Raw genomic sequence first — 22,386 nt, 5'->3', positions numbered from 1 at the left:
CCCATTAATCATCAAACATTTAGTTACCAACTAAGGTATTTTCCTAAAGCGAAGAGTAAGTAAGCCCATAAACACCACATCCTACCTCGAGTCTGCCAACATACCCTCAAATACTTACTCCAACAAAGCCCTCTTGCCCACCCCACCAACGACATCAGCATCATTCAAAAAACTGGTCCCGTTCCTCCCACTAACCTTGTCCCCCCCAACAAAGAAACTCTCAGGAGGACCCAGATAACTAGGCCTAACACCGCCCAGATTAACCACCACCTTCTGCACAACGATCCCGGGCATCAGCGCCCAGATCCGCAGCTTATACGCCCCCTCAGCGGGCACCGCAAAGCTACTGGTCGTGTAATTCCCCGTGCGCCCCCACACACCATCGGCCACGGCACCGTCCCAGCCCGCAGGCATGTTCCCGCCGACGGTAGCGCCGACAGGGCGGACATTCTTCACCGAGGTCGGACTTCCACCCGCAGGGTACAGCGAGATGGCGTACTCGAGCGGGGTGTACTCGCCGAGGTAGTTGAGCGCGGGGGAGAGGTAGAGCGTGACGTTGGCGGCGGTCGTGTTGGTGAAGAGGTAGAGGTCGTATTCGAGGGCGGGCGCGGTGTCGACGGTGAGCTTCTCCGTGTTGAGCGGGATGAGGCCGACGCCGGAGCCGGTGCGGCCGTAGTGGGCGAAGGTGTGGTAGGTGACCATTTTGTTGTCGGCGGTCGATTGCGCCGGCTTGATGAGCGAGCTGTAGTGCTCGCCTGCGAAAGCGACGTAGCCGTCGGATTCGACGAAGCCCTTCTTGAAGCTGGACGGCGCCGAGCGGGCGCGGACGGGGACAAGGACATGCGGCTCTGAGAAGCCATAGCGGTCCATGCCTTCGCAAGGGGTGGTGATGTTGATCTTGACTGTGTCGGAGAAGCCATTCGGGACCGACTTCCAGTCGATCGAGATAAGGACGCGCTGGTCGGGGAGGTTGGGGCCGACAGTTCCGGTGGACTGGGAGAGCTTGACCCACGGCTGGAAGGGGGAGGCATTCCAGGTGCAGTCCTTTGTGCCGCGCGAGAAGATGTCAAAGTAACGGGTGGCTGGACCATAGGGATCGATGGGCGGGACCGAGAGGTCGTTGGCGCTGTTAGGGTGCCACCTGTCATCGCCCTTGACGGTAGCATTGGAGCCCTCGACACCGATGCCAATTTCGCCAGCAACGGCGGCGAAATCCGTCTGGACGTACTGCACAGGCGGGAGGGCGTTGCGCATCGGCTGCTGCCAGTAGCCGTCGTAGCCGAGATGTGTTTCTGGGTGAGGTCTGTCAGCGGGGTGTCACAGAGGGGACGAACATGACACGCGACTTACGGTCCATCATGTGCTTCCACTTGCCATCCAGCAGGGCATCCCAGTAACGGGTCAGGTTGGCATCAGCCGACGACTGAGCAAGCACCTCCTGAATCACCTTGTTGGCGGTATTACGCCGCTGGCCAGCATAAAACATGTTCCTGGCGCCGCCAATCTGAATCTTCTGCACAATCTCGCCAGCCATGGCGGGGTGCAGCACCGTCTCAAAGAAGGCGGCCTTGGTCTCAGCAGGCAGCTTGTCGTAGATGCCCTGGGCTTTGGCAACCAGCTCCGCCCACTGCTGCAGGACGGCATCAGCCTCGTTGTAGTTGATGACCGAGTAGACGTGCGGCTCGATCAGCTCGTACTTGCGGCGCGCCGCGTACATGCCGTATTTCATCATGACATCAGCGATGTCCTTGGCCTGCTCGGGCCCAAACTCTCGCTCGGCCCAAGCCTGCGCCCACTCGAAGGTGCTGTCAACATGCCATCGCTTGGCGTCGTAAGCCATGTCGAAGAAGTGGCTGATGGGGATCTCGAGCGACTTCATGTCGCCTACGTTGACAACCCAGATCCTGTCGGTGCCGCGCGCGTACGCCATATGCATCTGCTCGGCCGTCTTGGTGAGCTGGATGGTGTTGATCCACTTGTAATTCCGTGGGCCGCCCACGTAGTCGAAGTGGTAGTATACACCCGCGCCGCCGTGGCGCTGCGTCTCGTTCAGCAGCGGCAATCGACGGACGTTGCCCCAGTTGTCATCGGCCCACAGCAGCGTCACATCGTCGGGCACCTGCAGCCCGGCGAAGAGATAGCTCATAACCTCCTTGTACAGGCACCACGTCTGGGGGACGGTGGTGATGTCGGTCGCGTTGAGACCCTCAGCCATGATCTGGCGCTGGTTCTTGACGAGAATCTGCAGCATCTCTACGATGTGATCCACGCCGAGACCCTCAATAGCCGTATCGCCAGTCCCACGCATACCCACCGTCCACAAGCTGTTGCGGGCGTACGGCTTGGCGCGCTGGACACCGTAGCGGAAGTAGTCGTCAATGGTCTTGTTGTTGAGGTTGTACGCCCAGGGGCCCTCGTAGAAATGGCCAAACTCGTTCTGGGCGCGCATCAGGGGTTCCGTGTGAGAGGTGCCCACGACGATCTCGTAGGCATCCGCAAGAGGCTGGTTGCCCGGGTCGTCGACCATGAACATGCTCGCCCAGAGGGTAGGCCACAGGTAGTTGGCGCGAAGACGCAGGAGCACCTCAAAGATGAGGCTGTAGAAGGCGGGACCGTAGCCGGCGCCGTAAGGTGTGTCCTGCCAGCGGGTGCTGTGAGAGTTAGCTACATGTAGATCACGAGACGGCATGGACGGCAGCCACTTACGCAACCCAGTTGGTCAACGCCGGCTGCTCGTCGTTCAGGAAAAACCCGCGATACTTGACCGAGGGCGGGCCCTGGACCTTCTTCTTCTCCGTCACGTAGAGATTCTTGCTCTTCTTGGGCGGGCTGTCGGCCCAGAAATACCACGGGCTGACACCAATCTGCTCGCTGATGTCGTAGATGCCGTAGATGGTGCCACGGGGATCGCTTCCGGCGATCACCAGTGCCTTGGAGCAGCCCGGCACCGGGTTCTTGACCACCTGGCTGGTGAAAGATTCCCACTTGCCCTTGATGGCCGAGACATCAATCGACTTGGACGAGATGAGCTTGTCAATGACCGTCGAGCGCCCGATGGTGCCAGCAATGATCACAACATTTCCCGGCGAAGGATTTGCATAAGCCGGGCCGGTGAAGTTGGCGGTTCCTGTGGTGGAGTACTGCAACAGAAGTTAGTCAAATCTGGGGAGGAGACCTGTCAGAGACTCACGTGGGTGTTGTTCATGTTGTTGACCGGCTTATACGTGTAAGCCGCAGGAGCGGCCGCCTTCTCGCCATTGCTAAGCGTGTAGTTTGTGCCCGTGACGCGCCCAAAGTCGATGACGAGATCGCCGGCAGCGCGGATAACGCCCCAGTAGTCGTTGCTCGAGACAAGAATCTGGCCCTTGCCCACAGAGCCGCCCGCGAGCTGCAGCTCAGCCCCATGGCTGCTGGTAGAGATGATGCGCTCCTGGCCGAGCGCGGCAGCCACCGAGATGAAGGCGAGCCAGAGGGCTCCCTTCACACCCACAGTAAGCATCTTGAGAGTGATGCGCAACCTGAGCTGCGAACAATCCAACCACAACGCGACGGCACCTCACAATCGCCGGTCCGAGGGGCTGAACGAGTGGATGGGCCTGCTGAACAAGAGATGTGTACCGGGGGCCGCACGTCACGTAGGATCATATATCCAGCTGTCCGGGTATGCAAGGTACCCTGCTCCTCGCGGAGGAGGGCTGCCATGAGCCCATATGTGGCCACAGGGGTTGAGTATTGGTGGGAAAATAGAATGCTATGAGGTGACGGCGTCATCGGTACCATCTCGTATGGGGTCCTGCGGAGGGTGCCTCACCATATCACCTCCAGTCCGCAGTAACTGAGTTGGAGGCGACTCAACGGCCTCGAAAACGGCCAACACTTGGAGAGGCGAACTCCAAGACGGGTGATAGCCGGGCTGGCGGGTAAATGGCTTGAGCGGAGCCAAGTCATAACGTCCTGCTCCTTGGCTTGCCGTTGACTGCCGGAAGCCAGGAGCTTGGTCAGCGGAAGCGAAAGCGACCGAAGCCCTTGTCGCTGGACCGGTTCATCATATCCAGTTGATCAAGGGTGTTGACCTTTGGGAGAATGGGAAGCCAAGGTTTACCCCAGCATCCCCACACTTTTCCCCACGCTGGGGAAGGCATCGGTGAGAGAATGCCCACGCACTGTCTAGTTATTTCCTGATGACCAGCCACTGCCTTTTGCTGACAGCTTGCCTCTTCGTGTGGGGAACTCAGGGTGTGGTTTCCTTTCATCGACACCGATCGAGACGCGGGAACGATATTAGATGGGAATGCAACAGCGACGTTGCAAATCGGGAAAAAGGTGACGACAAAGACAACAATCTGGAAGCGAGAGACAACGATGGTAATGCGGGGACAGCGAAGAATGGTAGAATGGAAGGGTGATGTTGGAGTTTAGCCGCGAGGAAGATCCACACCTTGACTGCCATGGAAGGCTATTTTAACCTCCCGCAAATGGAAACAGACTCCAAGGACCAGGGTAAAGCGTGGGTCGACTAACGAAGGGCAGCTTCCTCGGGTCTTCGGAACGTTTATCTGCCCTTGGCCCCTTGGGACTCTTCTGGTTGCGACCCCTCGTCCGCGTCGGTGACTTGGATGCTTTTCGAGGGCACGCTGGACTCGTCGGGGGAAGGGACTGGCGCTGTAAGCCGTGCCATTTTGGATTCGAGCAGCTGTAACTGGCGGCCGGATACCTAGTGTAAATCAGGACGCAATCTCGCCTGGGAACCCGGGCCTGTGTTGTCGGCTCCGAGTCCCCGACAGTTGTTAAGTCGATGCGTGAAACCGTTGGTGGCCGGGACCAGCTGTCTGATAGCAACGCAATCTCCGTGTTCGAAAGACGGCGAGCCCGTGGGTCATTACCAGTCGCAAGTTACCCAATCCCTCCTATAACCGCTCAGGCGCGAGTCCCCCAGACGGCAGCTGGCGACAGAACACATACACTGGGTCCAATCTCTCGATCCAAACGTACCTCACCGTTGGGCCGCCACGGCAATCTGCAGAGGTGCCATGTTATGTAACTCGCGCATGAATGCCAGGCGGGGACCGTCCCAAATGCATGCATTTTCCTGTTCCAGTATACAGGACAGAGCACATACCTAGATGATCCGAACCGCCGGTGTCCCTGTCTTGTACAAACTCAATAATTACAGCGCAGCCTCGTAAGTGAAGTCATGGTTGCGTATCTAGGCACCCCGCAGACGGATCAAGTGTGCCAACGAAGCCCATCATCGGCCGAATTCCGTAAGCATCCGCCATCCCAACCACCACTCTAAATCCCTTCTCACGCAGAAGCGCCCTCCACCCACCGATACCGCGGTAACATGGCCATCCTCTCCTCCGGACTGACCTCGGTGTCGGCATAAACCATGCGCGACCCCTTCTTCTTCTTTTCTCCCGCAGTGGCGGCGGCCTCTTCCGGCCCATTCTTGGGACCCCCAGCAGCCGGCTTGATGCCCGCCTCAGCCATCCTTATCAGCTGGTCGATATCATCGCCGCCGGCCCCCTGTCTCGACTCGTTCGCCACAAGCTCGTCCACTGTCGAAGGAGCACCGCCAGGGTAAGCCGGCGCGCCGTTGTAAAGATAAGGCGGAGCTGCTCCCTGAGCAGCGCCGCTGGGCGGTCTGGCGGGTATTGAGAAAGGAGCTGTCGTGCCAGGAGGCGGGGAGGGGCCTGGCGGGAAGGTGGCGGCTGTCGGCGGGTAGGTCGGTGGCGCGGGGTACGTCGGGGCGCCTGGGACGCCGGGGGTGGCGTATAGGTAGGCTGGTTGCGGCGGAGGGAAGGGGGCGGTCTATGTGTCGAGAAATTAGCGGGACATGTTGAAGGCATTGGAAAGCAGTACCGGGGAATACAAACGCCTTGCGCTGGGCTCTGTCCATCGGTTGGAGCGGCTGAGGGGGGAACACCATTCGCTCCTCCTGCCTTCTGAGCTGCGAGCTTTGCGCGATGTTCGGCTAACCGCTTCTTGAGCTCCTCTGCTGTCTCGTGCTTGATCTTCTTGGCCGGTCCTTGACTGCCAGCTTGCCCTCGCGGCGGGTTGCCTGTAGCAGCTTGCCTCTCGGCCTGCGCCGTGTAGAAGTTCTGGATGATGCGCTGGTTGTGCTGCTGTACGATGTCGTCTGGCACACCCTCCATACCGAAGATCTCGATGTCAAGGCCTTGCCGGTTGGGAAGCGCATTCTCAACGCTGGTGAGGTTCTCTTTGTGGACTTGGTTCATGTGCACGGAGAGACCTGCAAGTACCCCAATCATTAGAATCGCTCGTCTTCCCCGAGCAACAGGATGAAGGTGGATCGGTACCTCCAGCGGTGTTGAGTCGCTTGCCACATCGGTCGCACTTGAAATGTTTTGCCTTCTGGTGGGATATGAGGAGTTTGAGGTCCTCAAAGTCTCGCTCGCCTACAGGTGGTCAGTCGGAATCAGATGGTGGGAGATGTAGGCGCACAAACAGTAGTAGCACCAAGGGCGCGAGAGCAGCTCCTCGATATCGGGATGACCGCGTTTCTTTTTGCCCATTTTGACTCTCGGGGATGCTAAACGGAACTAGGCGACTGGTCAATCTCCTGTGATGCTGTGTCGACAAAAATTGTGGTCGGGAGCGAGAAATCAGACGACGAGGGCTGAGCTAGGAGTTTGGTCGACGCGATGATCGATCGGTGTTGCGACGCTGCAGTCCGAAATGTTCAGCCTACCGCTCCCACCGGAAAGCCACAAGGAGCTAAGCCTGTTACGAAGTGGGGCCGTGGCTCTCTCGGATAAATGCATGAATTGTATGTAGAAGGTATCAGATATTGCATCGTATTGTACATCATCGAGTTGACGACTTCACAACATGAATGTCACAACCGTTTCAAAGTCCTGGTTTACTTTTGCCATGCTTTGTTGATTAGCTTGTCAACGAATCAGCCGGGGAAACAGCAACCGAAGGCTGCATATACGGCCGTCAATACTGCATATCATTCATGCTGGTCGTTTCCCAACCATCAGTCCAGGGCAAGGCTCACGGTAACTCAATCTAATTCAATCTGAAAAGCTTCAATTGAACTGGCTGATAAAGCAGCGCCGAGCACTCGCCATAGAGATACCTGTAACTGTATTTAGTTAGATCCAAGGTACTGTACCTAACGTTTCCTTTACCCTACTGGCACTAGCGAAACGCCAGAGCCAGCCTTGTCACCCCATCGGGATACCTTGCGTACCCATTGCAAGGCCTCGGCACACAGGCCGGTTCACTCAGGAAAGAAACTCCACCAAAACGCTTGTAAGGCTTTCAGTTCCACACAATCAAAACCTGCCACCAATTGTTAAGGTAGGTTTAAGGTAGTATCTCTCTCTCTGGTGTCCCGACGTGAGGTTCCGGACCCGCGCATCTAGTGGGCGCCGGGTTAGGTATGCTCTATATCTATGAAAAGTTATCAGTTTCTACACCCAAGTTCCACGCGCAAAATAACCAAACGGAAATCTTAGCTTCACGACGGTTGAACGGTTCTACCTGCCGGTTCCACCCAGTGTCGTCTTGAATGAAGCGCACGCTGCAGGACGGAGAATCGCGAAACCCCACTACTCGATCGAATTGCGGCACATAATGGCAACCCCGGGCTGGACATAGGCGAGCAACTGCAGGTTTCAGGCGACAAAGAGAATGGGCCGGCCATGGGCATGGGCCGCCTCCGAAGGGAAGCGTATAGCGATGTGTTCCAAAGCGTGATAGTCTTCGCTTTGCAAGCATGGGGCTACGTGTTCTGGGGTGCTCGACAGGCAATGGTTGGGAATGCAGCAGAGCGGGAGCTGCAGCATGCCAGGACCGCCAAAATACGGACAGAGCCAAGAGGTTAAAAGCATTGGGAAGTATCAAGGTACGGATACGAAGACCACCTTGGAGACCAGCGTGATGAATTTGCTACTCACGTACTTTGTCTAGTACCGTTACAAGGCGAAATCAGTCCCAGGCCCCTCGCCACAGCCCTCATGTCTTCTCCCAGAATGACCATGGCCAGTCAGGAATACTGCCCCGCATCAACGCCTCAGCGTCAACAAAGCCGGCCGGTAAGGCCACTGCCCATAGTCACCCCCCGAGTTGGGCGCCCGCCCCTGATACAGCAGCTGCAGATTGCACGGGTCCACCGTCATGGTCTGGTCGGGGTTCACGCGTATCAGCTCGCCGTGGCTGACATCGTTGGTCCAGGTGACACCAGTGTTTGCCTTGCCGGCGAACGGGCTGCTCTCGGTGACAGCTCCGGTCAGGGGCGTCCACTGGCCGTCCAGCCTGTCGGCCGTGAAGGCGCGGAAGTAGCGCCCGTTGCTGCCAATGGCCTCGACCATCATCAGATACTTGTTCAGGCCCTGCAGCTTATAGACCTGGACGGCTTCGAACAGATTGTTGGTGCTGTCGCTCATGATAACGGTCGAGGAGCTGCCGAAGCTGCCGGGAAATCGGTCGATGGGCATGCTAGCCCGGTAGATCTTGCCGTTGTCTCCGGCGAAGAAGAGATACATGGTCGTGTCGTCACCGATGAGGGTCTGGTCGATGGGACCGGTGCTTGAGCCTGAGATGCTTCCCGAGAAGAGGGTCTGCGTCGCGCCCCAGCCATTCGCGTTGGTGGGATCGCTAGATGTCTTGTACGAGAAGGCGGTCGGGCCCCACTGGTATGCGAGTACCCAGATATTCTTAGGTCGGAAGAAGAACAGGGTGGGCGCAACCGTGGCCGAGTTCATCTTGTTCTGGCTAGCTGTCGCCATGTTGGTCCAGTTGCTGAACAGGCCAAAGTTCATGGAGCCCCAGGTCGTTCCAGTGTCGTGGGTAGTCGCGTAGACCAGATGCTGGCCGTTGTACGGGACGACGGTGAAGTCTTTCAGCGACACCCATCCAGACCTTGGAGTTGCCAGCGGGCCCGTCGATGCCCAGCGAAAGGTGGAAGGCAGGGGGCACGTCGACTGAGCAGCGGCAGCCGTTGCCCACACCAGCAGCGCGACGCCGGTCGACAGGAGGTTGATGTCCGTGCTGAGGAGTCTCATGATGCTCGTGTTTCCAGACGAGGATTGGTGGAGGGTTGTGGCAGACTTGTGAGATGTTGGGGAGGCAGTCGAGGCTTAACTAAAAGGGAGCTCTCCTCCCAAAACTTTATACATGTCTGTCCTGTTGTCGACGCCTGCTACCCTTGTACAAGTTCCGGCTGGAACGAGCAACTTTGATCTTCACCAACATCGGTAGCATGTTTATTCCACCAATATTGACCCGAGGTGTATTGCATTGGACATTACCCGGTAGCGAACTACCGAGCAAGGGAATCCAAACTCTTGGTATTGCGGGCAGCCCTGGGGTAATATGCAACCTTAATATATTGTGTGACGAATGCTACTGGAGCGCTTCACCTCAGCTTCGTGCCCCGTAGATCGACTTTTCAAGCGTGCCAGTCGCGGCGCACGGCGTCAGGTCCGGATAGACACGGCGAGGATCGCCGAAGTGCGAACTTAAGGGTCAGCAGGTCTCGGGGAGTCTGCTGCAACCGTATAAACATCGCATGAGCCTGAAAAGAGCAATTTTGGCGGACCATTGCTCTCCGCGGTCAGTGCACAACTACTTCACGAACCTTGCCGGCGAGCTTCTGGTTGGAGCCAGCGGGTCTGTATTATTTTAGTTTTAGTACGAACCAAGGAGAAATTGAGCCCGATGCCCCCCAGTGCCACCAACTTCTGGTCAACAACTTCCCACTCACCGGTTGAAGTTGAAGAAATCGCTGCAGCCAAGACAAAAGGGAACAACGAAATCACACCTTCCATACATGTAGCAGTTCTGCTTGCTCCAGTGCACCCAGAAATCGTCCAGTTCCCTGTTAACCCTTGTTGGTAATTCATGGATTGCCACCATTAAGCCTTCTTACATTCACAAGGGCGGTTTTACAGTACCATATCATTCCCATTATCGGCGTGTACTCGGTCCGTCTCGCGGTTCAACATGCCTGTCACACATTGCAATAGCCTAACTGATCTCACCGATAAATTCGCACCTCCAGAGATTAGGCCAGGCCGACCCCTACGTGCTGTCTACAAGAATTGGGCACGAGGGATGCATTCTGGCCAGAACTGGCTCATGTCAGTGCTCCGAACTCTACCTACACAGCGTCATACAGCCCGAAGCCTGCCTTGGTCAATACCTCTGACCTTAGTACTCTAAGGTTGTGTTTGACTATCCGGCCACGCATGCTGTGCTGCTGGAAGGGTGCCTATTTCCTCGTATTCTCTTCCATCCACCGGAGATATTAGTGACTGTGATTGCTGGTATAGCCATGGGCCTCAACTCGGACAACAAGTCAATTTCACATACGCGGATGGCCGGTTGTGCTTCTATTGCCTGGCCGTGTTCTCTTCCATCCATTGTGACTACAGTAGAGAGACCAAGGTCTCGCTTGCTAGGGGAGTATTATTCATACAGACATGATCATAACCCAATATCAGACTAATTACTCCGTGTTCCCAGAGCAACCCACTCCCGGGGCTGCAATATCGAAAGCATAGACGTCAATGGCAAAGTACTGCAGCGTGTCGCTGTCAATGACTGACTTCTCCGGCTCCGTCCGGGCCAGCTCTACGACGCCCTCGTAGTCCTCGGCGAAATGGTCGACGACACCCTCGCTGATGCGCGGCACGTGCAACACCCGGTGCAGCAGGTCGGTCGCCCAGAAGGTGTTGAGCGGCGACGCGCTCACCGTGTAGCCCAGCCCGCACACCGAGTCGAGCCAGCGCCGCTTGACGAACGAGGCGCCGCAGATGACCGTCTCCTGGGTCGCGTTGGCGCCGCGCCAGTGTCCGGCCCAGTCTTATTTTTGGATGAAAGTTAGCTGTCAGTTCACCTAAGACTATGACCTCGACTAGAACGTGGTACGTACTGTCCTGTGTAGCGCAGTTCTTGTCCGGGTCGTCGCACCGGAACGTCATGTCCCTGCGGTCGGCGGCAGCGACGCGGCTGAACCAGCCCAGCGGCATGGCCGTCGAGCTGTTGGTGCCAAAGTACTTTTGGAAGAAGGGCGACTCGTTGCCCCAGCGGAGAATGTGGTCGCGAGCATGCTCGGCAAGCTCGACGGTTTCATCGAGGGCGCGCTCGAGCTGGCGGCGCAGGGTGATGTTGCAGGAGGAGTGGATTGGGTACTCTGTGACTGCCCCGGCTCTGAAGTCCCAGGCGGCTGCAGTTGAGGATGCTGTGCTGCCGGTGGCGGTTGGGGCAGCCCACACGCCTGCCTGGAGGAGGCTGAGAACGGAGAGGAGTTGAAGACGCATGACGGTTCAAGGCAAACGATCGGTTGCTGAGAGGGCAGGTTGGATGCAGTGTAACCTCAATCTGGAGGCTCCCTTGTGGGAGACAACTCTGGGATTTATACCATCAAGCCGTCGCCGAGCGTGGGGGCCATGCTTGATGTTCTCCTGGCCAAGCTGTGGATAGCACCGCTCTGAAGACTCTGGTTTTCTCCTGGCAAGCGGCGAATCGTTGCCCTCACGTTTGTCTCCAGGCTCGGCCAACAAAGCCCAACAAGGATTCTTCTGCCATGTCGTCTGGTAGAAATCGGTAAGGCTTCACTTGGCATTCCAGGATGAAGCTCCATCAAATCCGGCAACGGCATTTTATGCAGCTCAGTAAGGTCATCTCTATCGGCCGCAAAGACTCCCTTATCGACGAACTTGCGAGAGTAGGGGCTGGAAGCTAGGTCAGCGGGTGTAACCCGACTTGACTGCATAACTTCCAGATTGGCTCATTGATTGAGGTAATGATAGGGAGAATGGTCAGAAGCTTCCTTGGAAATGAGAGAAAACCGAGAAGCTGGGTGAGAACCTTGATGGCCTTACGTTACCACGCACTGGTGAACCCCTCTTCCTTCCTGCAGAAGGGCAGCCGTTAAGGTACCGCCAAGATCCCAAGAAAGGACAACTTACATCTCGAGAGAGAAAACATCCAGTGATGTACCGGCAGCGCGCAGCGACCCCCACGGTGACGGTAGCATGTCGTGGGAGGTTGGTATCGGCCGCGGACCAGCCTGCGGTAGCGAGATCGGAAAGGCTTCGTGCAACATCAACCCGCTTCACTGACCGTCATCGCCATCGCCATTGGATTACAAGAAGGATATTCTCAGTCTTCGGCTCGGTCCCAGCCCTTTCTCTTCACCTACAACGCCCCCTCCCGCCTCAGCCAACTTTCCACCGAGGACTTCACGTCCTCGTACGGCAGCCCGATAAGTCCGTTTGCACTCTCTTCCTCACTAAGCGCATTCCCAGCTCCATCCGCCGAGGTATGCACCCTCAAGAAGTCGACAAAGGCGGCCGGACCATCTTCTGCAACAAGCTTCAACTCCCCGGCCAGTTCCAAATCCGACCACCTAACGCGCGTGACGGCAAGCTTTGATTTCGTCAACTCCTCGACCATCGCGATCAGCTCATTCTGCGATATATTGAATGATGCCATGGCAAGGTACCTGTTGGCCGTCGCCTCGGGGTGCTTCAAAATGCCCACCACCGCGCGGCTGACTTGAGCGAGGTTGCTGGCTTGAAACTTCTCGTCGCCCGAATCGACGACGGTGGCCGTCTTGTCCTTGAGGTTGATGATGCCCAGGCCGGAGTCGTCGAGGCCCTGTTACTCTCCATGTTAACCAGGGCACTCTTTGTGTGCAAGTGTGAATCCGTGCGACGACATTACCCAGTCGAGAAACAAGCCGGTCGACAGCCCCGTCCACGTGAAACCATCTACCTCCTGTGCCTTCTCCTCCAGGTAATTCACCACGGCGATCTTGTCCCCCAGTATCTTGCGAAGCGAGTGAGAAAGGGGGCGCAATTTGCGCGTGTTGATCCCAAACTCGGACGGAATGAACCGCTTGATGCCCGCCTCCGCGGCGGCGTCGATGGCAATCTTCTGGTCGACGACTGCGGCGGCAACACCCACAACAGACACGACGGCGTCCTGGTTTCGGAAGGCGGCCTTGAGCGCGTCGAACGAGGTGTAATCCACCTTCTTGATGGGGACGCTGTCGGGAAACGTTGGGGTCGAGCTGGTGGATGCCTCTCGCGTGATGCCCGTGACGGTGAAGCCTGCCGAGAGGAGCTCGTGAACTATAGAGGAGCCAAGGTTGCGTGAGCCCTGAGAAACCAATCGGGGTTAGCAAGTAATTGAGAGGGAATGATGTGGATGGGTTGGGTGGTTAGCCCTACTCCCAACACAGCGACGGTTTTGATGGGGACCATTGTGACTTTAATTACCACCTTGGTTTTACAAAGTTTTCTGTCAATATACTGTAGCCTTGTTGGACGAGAGTATGCTTGACGGTGGTGTAAGGACTCGGGAGAAAAATGGAGGAGCGGCACCAGATGATTCGGATCGCCTGCTAAAATACCTTGCCGTCTTCCCTCCCTCAAGCTTCCTTCCAGGTGTAACATCCATGGATATTTGCAAGACTCGCGTGCCGTTGCGGAAGGAATGAAGGCCATAACGTGTACCTTACAGAAGTTTTCCTACGGTCGACTGTCCCCGAAGTGAAGATGGGGTCACTGCTATCCGTCCGCAGCATCATTCACTGGGTACCTGAAGGCATTTTAAATGATCGAGGTGGTTACGTCTACGGAGGATGGCTTGGTTGCGGCAGTCACTGCCCGGTCGCACGGGTCTCTGGTTTACAAGACGGCAGCTCTGGAGACGCAGTATGAGTGACGGACATTGGATACACACGCCTGCTACTAACTGACACGAACAGGGGTTTGCCTCTAAACCCACCGTTTCATTTTGATTCAGTTTGCCATGGAGAAGGAGCTGGTAGAGCTTAACCACTGACGGAGTAAGTCATGGGCATCATTCCTGCAACCCCACATCCCGAGCGGCGAGACGAAAATCGAAACTTGGGCCCCCGGACGGGGAGTCAGGACCAGGGGATACTCTCTGCTTGACTTAACGTAAATACAGTAGCTTACCATATTCCTTAAACACCTGTCCTTTATGTGGGAGTGATCGAAGTGTGCGTGGCAGGACGAGGGTGGCTTGTTTCAGGTCATTAAGCTGACAGACATATCATCGAGCACGGAAATGGGCTTTTCATATCCTCGAGTGACAATTGTGTTACTATCAATCATCCAGAAAAGAACATCAGATCCATGTACGTCAACAGCGAAACCGAGAACGAGAAACCATGCCGAGTATTTTGATGCCATCGAAGCGCCCCATCTTTCCACCGTGCTCCCAAACCAGCTCTTGCTCCCCCAAGAACAAGATGGTATCTAATGCCTCCGAATAAAGTAACAGTTGAAGAAGTGTTTTACAAATGAAGAAAACGAGAAAGTTGAATGAAACACTCTTGCAAGAAACAATCTGTAGGCCCCTAAAATGTACGGAACGGAGGCACGGGGCAGCGCCTTCTTCTCAGTGCCGGACTCTCGGCCGTGCCAAAGCCACCAGCGTAGCAGGTATACCCACCATTACTACCGCCATGACGAGGTCGGGGATTCGGGCTTATGGGCCGGGGAGCTGTCGATCTAAGTGCCAAACTCCTTCGCCTTCCGTGCCAATATCCTGATGTTATTGACCAACCCCTCCACCACCTCCACATACTGATGCGGCTGGCCATCCATGGCCCTGCGCCCTTGCTCAATCACGGGAACAGGGTCAATCTCCACCTCCAACTCGTGCTCCTTCTCCGTGCGTTGCGTATTCTGCAACCTCCGTTAGCTACGCACTCCCCCACGAAGAAAACACCTCGGTGACAGGGTTGGCAACTTACACCATGACCCGTCACGTTCTGCGTAACCTGGGTTAAATCGATCTGGTAGAACCCATGCTTGTAGCTCAGCCGGTCCTTCATGCGCGGGGGAATGGGCGGGCGGCCCGTAGAGGCCGCCATCCTCTCGAGCTCCTCGACCGCGCCGTCCCAATCCATCTCCAGGTTGACGCTGATGCGGCAGTCGAGCGGCATGTCCGGGAAGTGCAGGCTCATGTCGGCGATGCGCGCCTTCACGATCTTGCCGAGGACCTTGTTGGTCTTTTGGTCGTACGTCACCCGCACCTTGGCGCCGTGGCCCTTGGAGCCGATGGGCTTAGCAACACACACCGGAAGGGTCTTGTCGCGGACGGTGGCCGGGAGCTCAAAGAATTTGTCGATCTCGCGGCGGTGCAGGTAGTCGATGGGCAGCCGCGGCCGGGGCATGGCGGCGCTGGCAGCCTTGTTGGCCGGGTGGGTCTGCTGGACGAGGAAGTTGAGGAACTCGTTGAAGGACTTGTGCTGATGCTCCGTCATGGTGGATCGAAAGCCGAGCCAGTTGCCGCCCTCGCTGAGCACACATTCGGTCTGCACCGGGAGCTCCACTCGCTGATTGGTGCCCTTGTCGATGAGCATGCCGAGCTTGGCTTCGATTTCAAACTTTACCCCGCGGCTTTGGATCTCGCCCATGTCTTCATTGAGGATGACATATTGGAACAGAAAGTCGGCGAGCGCCCTACTGAATTGCTCTTGAGGAACCGAATTGGTGATGCTGGGCTCCCAAGGTCCCAACGGCCCCCATGGGTTAGCAGTCTCGGGGGGAACGCTCGGTGCTGGTGCGTTGTTGGCCACGGTACGTTTTTCCTCTGGAGACGCATGCCGGCTTTGCTGACGGCTCTGTATGCGATCAGGCCGGACTGGGTGGCGATCAAGCTTGCCGTTGGCCTGCGACCCGGCGTGCGGGACAGGCTGATAGAGAACACGGTTCGGGTGGGCGGGGGCCCGATCCTTGACCGAATGGGCCCATGGCGGGGTGGTCCGATGGACCACTCTCTTCTTCATCGGTTTTTTGGGGTCGACCGGAGGTTGCACAGAAGCTTTGAGCGCGACACCGTCGACGCGGTCCGATCGACCGTTTACCTGTTGAAAAGGCGGCGGTCGTGTGTCTCGCTTTTCCAATTCTTCGGGCCGTAGTTCCCTATCGTCCAGCTTCCGCTTCATTGGTGTGGCGGCACGGTCTGCCATGGTCGGAGCAGGGTGGGGTTGGCTGTGGTACGGCTCTGGCTCTGTAGCCGAAGTGCTGGGGCGACCGGAGCTGCTTGGCAAACTGGGGACTCGTGTTTTCGGACTGACGCTAAGGCTGCGGTCTCTGTCGTCCTGCGTCGGTGGGCCCCGGACGGAGTCCTGGCTGTGACCCTCCTGGATACTTTGCGAAGTTGAATGCCTGGGCAGAGGAGGTGGAGGCGGAGGGGGTGGGGATGTTTGTGATTTGTGATGGAAACCGGGTCCCGGCAAACGCTGCTGGTACGGACTGGATGGTTGGCTGTGCTGGGCGTAGCCTACGGATTGCGCCGGGCGAGCGGACAGCGGGATTGCTCCACTCGGAATCGGTGGCTGAGAGGGTGGGCGTTGGAACGTGTCCGCTGGCTGAATAGGACGCGCCGAAGCCACTGGACTTCCTTGGGCGAAGGGCGCCCCGTACTGTGCGGCTTGACTCTGGGCCGATGTTGGCGTCGGTGTGGACTGTACCGACTGAGCTTGGTGCAGAAAGGACTGTCCCGTGGTTGGAGTCCTAACCGGTGGAGTTTGGGGAACATGTGACCCTTGAACATATGGAGCGGCGGCTGCTTGCGGGTAGCTCTCTCGATGGTATGATGAGCTGCCCGGAGGGTATTGGTGTCGTTGTACGGGACTGGTGGAATTCTGCTGCGGCGGGAAGGGATAGCCGCTTGCGCCGCTGAGGGAGGCAGAGGGGGTCTGCCGGTAGGGAGATGGCCCTGGCCCCGTCAAGCTCGGCGATCGAAGGTCGTTGGGCGGGAGCTGTTGAAGTGATAGAGGCGGACGGCTTGCGTAAGAGCTGGCGGGAGCCCCTTGAAAAGGCGGGGAAGACGCGAAAGAGCCAGACTGCAGGTGATGTGCGCCATATTCCTGCGACACATGTCTACCGGGAGACGGCTGCGTCTGGCTGTAGTCGCGAAACGATTGCTGCGGGTTAGCCTGCGCCGGGGTTGACGGGAGCGCGGGTTGCTGCGATATCTGCTGCAGCAGCGGCGACGGCTTGTTCGGCGGCGATGCGGAAGGACCGTTATCGTTCAGCATGCCCCTCAGATCCATCTTGAAACTGCGTCTGTCGTGATCCAATTCTTCCTTCTCTTCTCCCTGCTAGGTCTTGTCTTTCACGCGACCACGGATTGGACTTTTCCAATCGACCCGCGATCCTCCTCTTGCAAGTCATTAACGAAAGCCGCAAGCTCCTCGATGAGCTACTGCAAATGGGCGGTTGGCTTGCCGCGACGCGCGAGGGGAGGTTTTCCTGTCGAGGTGTTCGTTTCGATGGTTGCGACAAACGTTGTCACATTGTCGAGTCGAGCTCTCGGTCGGAAAGAAAGAAGGGAGAGCGAGTTGTGTCCCCGCTCTTTGATACCATATCAGGAACAAGAAAGAAAAAAAGGACTCTGTATCCGTACGGCAAGACAAAATAAATGCTCGACAAGTCAATACAAACACGGCGATATGATAAATAACACGGCGCATGGAAATGAAGATACAGGGCTCTAAAAAGGCTGATGTGTGCGCCAGGTGCGCCAGTGTGGATTCCCGTCAACTCCCTGAGCCTTGCATGTGCTGTGCCAACTGCTCCATTTCACTCCCTAACAATGCGCAAACCATTCCGTTTGCAAAAGCCCTGCAGCTTGAAACTGCAGTTCTTCGGGTCAGGCGAAAACAATTGATGAACGTAAGACACATCTATCCGGCATGTCGGACTGCTCAACGAGAGTGTGGAGCATCCAGCAAACAGCGCCATTAGGTGTCGCGTGTTAAGAGTACAAGAGGCTCAAGAGCTCACATCCAGGCGGGAGAGACAGGACGAGCCAGGCTGCCAGATGGCGTCAGGTTATTCAGGCTGCGCGCTAGCCTTTTTGGGACAGGCTTGGACTAGCTACCAAAAACATGATCGAATAATTAAAAGACGTCCGAAGGTATTCGCGACAGAGATGAGGATAAAGATAGCGATGTCGAATGGACAGGTACGGAGTGAGTTTCTTGAAATTCAATCTTTGCTCTACCTTCTTTTCTTGCTCCCTTTGTTCAAGTTGCAGCGTGACGCGAGGTCCACAAAAGCCAAGCCGGGGCCCTGGAGAATCGCAGAGCCGTGTTGCGTCCGATTGGAGGGACTATCGCCCCAGGTTGCAAGGCAGGAGCTTCCTGACGTGGCTGGACCAGCTGAGGTTCGCCCGAAAGCTTCCAAATCCAACAGTTCCATTTGCCTTCCCGACCAACAACCTTCAACGCCGTCTTGATCAGCCCAACGCGCCGTGCCGACATAACGAACCCATTCATCTCGGGGTGCGGTTGTATTCAGGATAGCCCATTACATAGTGGACTCTAAAACCACCCGAAGAACTCGATTCGAAATCCTAACCGCATCGAAAACTCATCGCCCTCACGATGCCAGCCCTTGTTTCGGCAACCGGAGTCCTGGGCTTCCTGGCGGACGAGGAGCCGGAACTTAAAGTGTTCGCCCTTAGGACCCTGAACGATGATCTCGACACCGTCTGGACTGAGGTGGCCGGCGCATTGAGTCAGATGTATGCGCCCGGATGCCTCCCTGTGTGATGCCCGCTGACTCTCTGGACAGTGAGGCGCTGTACGAAGACGAGAGCTTTCCCGAGCGCCAGCTTGCCGCCCTCGTTCTCGCCAAGGTCTACTTCCACCTGCAGGCATATAATGAGAGCATGACCTTTGCGCTCGCCGCGGGCCCTCTTTTCAAGCTCGATGCGCCGGGCGAATTCGAGGAGACGATCATCTCCAAGTGCATCGACCAGTACATCGCCGTCTCGTCGGCTCGCCACACTCCATCGAAGCTGTCCAAGAACGACATTGCGCTGCCGTCTCTCGCGACCACATTCGGTAGCGGCTCGTTCGACGGCTCGGCCTTGATCTCGCCAACCACTCCTTTTTCCCAGTCGACGCTGCCTTCCAAGTCTCTGCTTTCCCGCGCCTCGGTCGACAACACCATCCTGGACCCCACATTCCAGCCCACGAAGGAGGGGAGGTCCGCCTCGGTGGCTCAGATCACCGACAACACGACTTGGACTGCCTTGGAGAGTGCGATTGAGCGTCTATTTGAAAGCTGCCTGAGGGAAGGCAAATATCGGCAGGTTGTCGGTATTGCTGTGGAAGCCAAAAACCTTGACGTGCTCCGCAGAGTTATCAAGAGGGCCAGTGAGACGAAGGCGCAAGAAGGTGCCCAAAGCCCGGCGGAGGAGTTGATGGACTACGCCCTAAGCATTTGCATGGATATCGTCCAGGAACGTGGCTTGCGGACCGAGATTCTGCGCTTAATTCTCGATCTCCTCAACGAAATTCCGAACCCGGACTACTTTGCCATCGCGAAATGCGTCGTCTACCTTGACTCGGACGAGGAGGCCTCCGCGCTGCTTAAGCAGCTCATCACCAAGGGTGACAAGTCTGCGATCGCTGTTGCGTATCAAATCGCATTCGACCTCTACGACAACGGCACCCAGGAGTTCTTGGCAAAGGTCATCAAGTCTCTCCCGTCCGGTGAGCCGCCAAAGACGCCTGAAGCACAGCAAGCGGGCGACGACGCTGCCGAGTCTGAGCCTCTTCTTGGAAACCAAAGCTCCGAGGAAGAGCTGCCAGAGGATGTGGCCAAGGTTTACAGAAACATCCGGTCAATTCTCAACGGCAGCACGACTATCAGGCTGAACCTCGAGTTCCTCTACCGCAACAACCACACAGATCTAAGCATTCTCAACAAGGTCCGGGACAGCTTGGAGGCGCGCAATTCCATCTTCCACACCGCCGTCACCTTTTGCAACGCGTTCATGAACGCGGGCACCACTCACGACAAGTTCTTCCGGGATAACCTGGAGTGGCTGGGCAAGGCTGTCAACTGGTCCAAGTTCACAGCGACCGCCGCGCTCGGTGTCATCCACCGCGGCAATATCAGTCAATCTCGCAAGCTTCTTGAGCCTTACCTCCCAAAGCAAGGTGGCGTGTCCAGCGGTTCCATCTTCAGCCAAGGTGGAGCCCTCTATGCTTATGGCCTGATCCATGCAAACCACGGCGCCGATGCCCTGGATTACCTTGAAACCATGTTCAAGGCGGCCGACGAGGAAATCATTCAACATGGCGGCGCGCTGGGCCTCGGCATTGCTGGAATGGCGTGCGGCGACGAGCAGATATATGATGAGCTCACCAAGGTGCTCTTCGCTGATTCGGCGCTCAATGGCGAGGCTGTTGGCTTGGCTGTGGGCTTGATCATGCTTGGAACAGGAAACGCCAAGGCCCTCGAGACGCTGTTCACCTACGCCCATGAAACGAGCCACGAGAAAATCGTCCGCGGCTGTGCTCTCGGCATGGCGCTTATCATGTATGGGCGACAGGAGGGCGCCGACAGCATGATCGAAGGTCTCTTGAACGACCCTGACCCAACATTGCGCTACGGTGGTATTCTCACCGTCGCCCTTGCCTACTGTGGCACCGGAAGCAACAAGGCCGTCCGGAAGCTTCTCCACACTGCCGTGAGCGACGTCAACGACGACGTCCGCCGCATTGCCGTGATGAGTCTGGGCTTCATTCTCTTCCGGAAGCCGGGCAGCGTCCCTCGCATGGTCGAGCTGCTCGCTGAGTCGTACAACCCCCATGTACGGTACGGCTCTGCCATGGCCCTGGGTATCGCATGTGCTGGCACGGGGCTGGATGAGGCCATTGATTTGCTCGAGCCCATGATGAAGGACCCTACCGACTTTGTCCGCCAGGGTGCGCTCATCGCCCTCTCCATGATCATGGTACAGCAGAACGAGGCCATGAACCCCAAGGTCACCGCCATCCGGAAAACTTTGAAGAAGGTGGTTGGAGACCGCCATGAGGACGCCATGACTAAGTTCGGCGCTGCACTTGCGCTCGGTATCCTCGACGCTGGCGGCCGGAACTGCACGATTGGCCTCCAGACCCAGACAGGCAATCTTAACATGGCGGGCATTGTCGGCATGGCCGTGTTCACTCAGTACTGGTACTGGTTCCCCTTTACTCACTTCCTGTCGCTCAGCTTTGTGCCTACGTCGATCATTGGCCTCGACCACGACCTCGAGATGCCCAGCATCAAGGTCCACTGCGCTACTCGTCCCAGCCTGTTTGACTACCCCCCCGAGCAAGAAGTCAAGGTTGAGGAAGGACCTGCCATGGTGACCACCGCCATTCTTTCCACCACGGCCCAGGCCAAACGTCGGGCGCAAAAGAAGGAGCGGGCTCAGCGTCGCGAGAGCATGGACATTGACACTCCTACGGTTACCAAGACGCCCGCACCAGCGGTTGACAAGATGGAAGTGGACGAGGAGAAGAAGCCCAAGGCTGAGGAGCCGAAGGAGAAAGAAGGCGATGCGGGTTCCGAGAAGGAAGGCTCGGCTGGTCCAGATGCCAAGAAGAAAGCCGAGAAGGAGAAGGTTGGCTACGAGATCGAGAACATGTCGCGTGTCCTCCCCGGCCAGCTCAAGTACATCAGCTTCCCGGCTGGGCGCTACAAGCCGGTCAAAAAGGTAGATCTCACCACATTTCTGGTCGTCTTACTGTACTCTGCTGACGACGTCATAGCCCACTGGCGGACCGATTCTTCTTCACGACACGCAGATCGATGAGCCCAAGGACCTGATTGAAGAGAAGCTCAAGAAGGCAACGACCGAGCGTGCTCCTGTAGCCGGTGCCGCTACGGGTGCCGCCGGCGCGACGCCTCGTAACGCCGCGCAGTCGCTGCTCTCGAACTGGTCGTCGCGGGCGATGTCCGGCGGCAGCAGCATCCGGGAACTGAACGAATTGCTTCGGCTTACTGCGGGCGGAGCAGAGGGACGGGCGGCCCCGGCCGGTATGGAAGCTGCTGCTGGCGGTGGTAGCGGAGCTGCGGCCGCTGCCGGCGTGCTCACGGCGGTGGACGAGGATAATGAGGGCGATGAGGAGGCCCCGGCGCCGGCCGATTTCGAGTACTTTACCGACGCCGAGGAGGAAGAGTAGTGGAAATCCCTCATCGACGCCCTTGAGCCGGAGTCGTAGAATGGACGGGTGTAGATGAGAGCAGCGGTGTATGATAGTTGTTGTAACTGTGGGGAGCGCAGAGGGATTGATAATAGACTGGTCCGGCTCATCCAGGCCTTAGGCTCTATTCCTGACACCATCGGTGCTCGAAATACAGTTACAGTACATCCCTGTAGTACCTGATGGTAAAAGCGACAGCCGCTTGCGGGTCCCTTAATGTCTTGGCGGTGGAAATTTCCGGGTGCAGGAACCGACGTCATTGCCTACAAGATCGTCTGACCACAAGCATCTCATTAACCCAGGCGTCAAAAGCTGCTTGCTTGCTGATAAGTTCCTCAAGTAGTCCAAATTCCATGTCAGGAGCCGCAGCT

General features: G+C 57.1%; 8 protein-coding genes across 8 annotated transcripts; 2 read left to right on the top strand and 6 right to left on the bottom strand.

Moving 5' to 3' along the window:
* Positions 1-114: 114 nt before the first annotated feature.
* On the bottom strand, positions 115-3,499 carry N657DRAFT_682425 (glycoside hydrolase family 115 protein; the record flags this gene model as incomplete). Its single annotated transcript, XM_062796479.1, has 4 exons — positions 115-1,292; positions 1,351-2,651; positions 2,707-3,140; positions 3,191-3,499. 4 exons carry the CDS (start codon positions 3,497-3,499, stop codon positions 115-117), a joined length of 3,222 nt encoding a protein of 1,073 aa, XP_062645716.1.
* A 1,321-nt stretch (positions 3,500-4,820) lies between these two features.
* On the bottom strand, positions 4,821-6,702 carry N657DRAFT_647449 (uncharacterized protein). The gene is made up of 4 exons (XM_062793315.1): positions 6,470-6,702; positions 6,321-6,419; positions 5,877-6,253; positions 4,821-5,811 (listed from the first exon to the last, which is right to left on the bottom strand). The coding sequence occupies exons 1-4, from the start codon at positions 6,534-6,536 to the stop codon at positions 5,305-5,307; spliced, it is 1,050 nt and encodes a 349-aa protein (XP_062645715.1). The 5' UTR covers positions 6,537-6,702; the 3' UTR covers positions 4,821-5,304.
* Positions 6,703-7,215: 513 nt separating this feature from the next.
* Positions 7,216-8,060, top strand: N657DRAFT_647448 (uncharacterized protein). Its single transcript, XM_062793314.1, has 3 exons — positions 7,216-7,329; positions 7,488-7,876; positions 7,942-8,060. Exon 2 carries the CDS (start codon positions 7,674-7,676, stop codon positions 7,854-7,856), a length of 183 nt encoding a protein of 60 aa, XP_062645714.1. The 5' UTR covers positions 7,216-7,329; positions 7,488-7,673; the 3' UTR covers positions 7,857-7,876; positions 7,942-8,060.
* Positions 7,920-9,079, bottom strand: N657DRAFT_647447 (glycoside hydrolase family 62 protein). The gene has a single exon (XM_062793313.1). It carries the CDS (start codon positions 9,033-9,035, stop codon positions 8,037-8,039), a length of 999 nt encoding a protein of 332 aa, XP_062645713.1. The 5' UTR covers positions 9,036-9,079; the 3' UTR covers positions 7,920-8,036.
* Positions 9,080-10,480: 1,401 nt separating this feature from the next.
* N657DRAFT_576917 (zincin) lies at positions 10,481-11,294 on the bottom strand (the record flags this gene model as incomplete). Its single annotated transcript, XM_062789216.1, has 2 exons — positions 10,481-10,836; positions 10,907-11,294. The coding sequence occupies 2 exons, from the start codon at positions 11,292-11,294 to the stop codon at positions 10,481-10,483; spliced, it is 744 nt and encodes a 247-aa protein (XP_062645712.1).
* Positions 11,295-12,174: 880 nt separating this feature from the next.
* N657DRAFT_622453 (NAD(P)-binding protein) lies at positions 12,175-13,305 on the bottom strand (the record flags this gene model as incomplete). The annotated part of the gene is made up of 3 exons (XM_062790649.1): positions 13,212-13,305; positions 12,703-13,140; positions 12,175-12,636 (listed from the first exon to the last, which is right to left on the bottom strand). The coding sequence occupies exons 1-3, from the start codon at positions 13,242-13,244 to the stop codon at positions 12,175-12,177; spliced, it is 933 nt and encodes a 310-aa protein (XP_062645711.1). The 5' UTR covers positions 13,245-13,305.
* A 1,217-nt stretch (positions 13,306-14,522) lies between these two features.
* N657DRAFT_682420 (mRNA triphosphatase CET1) lies at positions 14,523-17,077 on the bottom strand (the record flags this gene model as incomplete). Its single annotated transcript, XM_062796478.1, has 2 exons — positions 14,523-14,699; positions 14,768-17,077. The coding sequence occupies 2 exons, from the start codon at positions 17,075-17,077 to the stop codon at positions 14,523-14,525; spliced, it is 2,487 nt and encodes an 828-aa protein (XP_062645710.1).
* Positions 17,078-18,191: 1,114 nt separating this feature from the next.
* On the top strand, positions 18,192-22,188 carry N657DRAFT_647444 (26S proteasome regulatory complex, non-ATPase subcomplex, Rpn2/Psmd1 subunit). The gene is made up of 3 exons (XM_062793312.1): positions 18,192-18,552; positions 18,603-21,525; positions 21,581-22,188. The coding sequence occupies exons 1-3, from the start codon at positions 18,413-18,415 to the stop codon at positions 21,992-21,994; spliced, it is 3,477 nt and encodes a 1,158-aa protein (XP_062645709.1). The 5' UTR covers positions 18,192-18,412; the 3' UTR covers positions 21,995-22,188.
* The last annotated feature ends 198 nt before the right edge of the window (positions 22,189-22,386 follow it).

The sequence above is a fragment of the Parathielavia appendiculata genome, assembly GCF_033297405.1.
Source record: "Parathielavia appendiculata strain CBS 731.68 unplaced genomic scaffold N657scaffold_10, whole genome shotgun sequence".
Lineage (NCBI taxonomy): Eukaryota > Fungi > Ascomycota > Sordariomycetes > Sordariales > Chaetomiaceae > Parathielavia > Parathielavia appendiculata.
The sequence above is the reverse complement of the archived record's forward strand: the minus strand, read 5'-3'. Positions and strand labels throughout refer to the sequence as shown.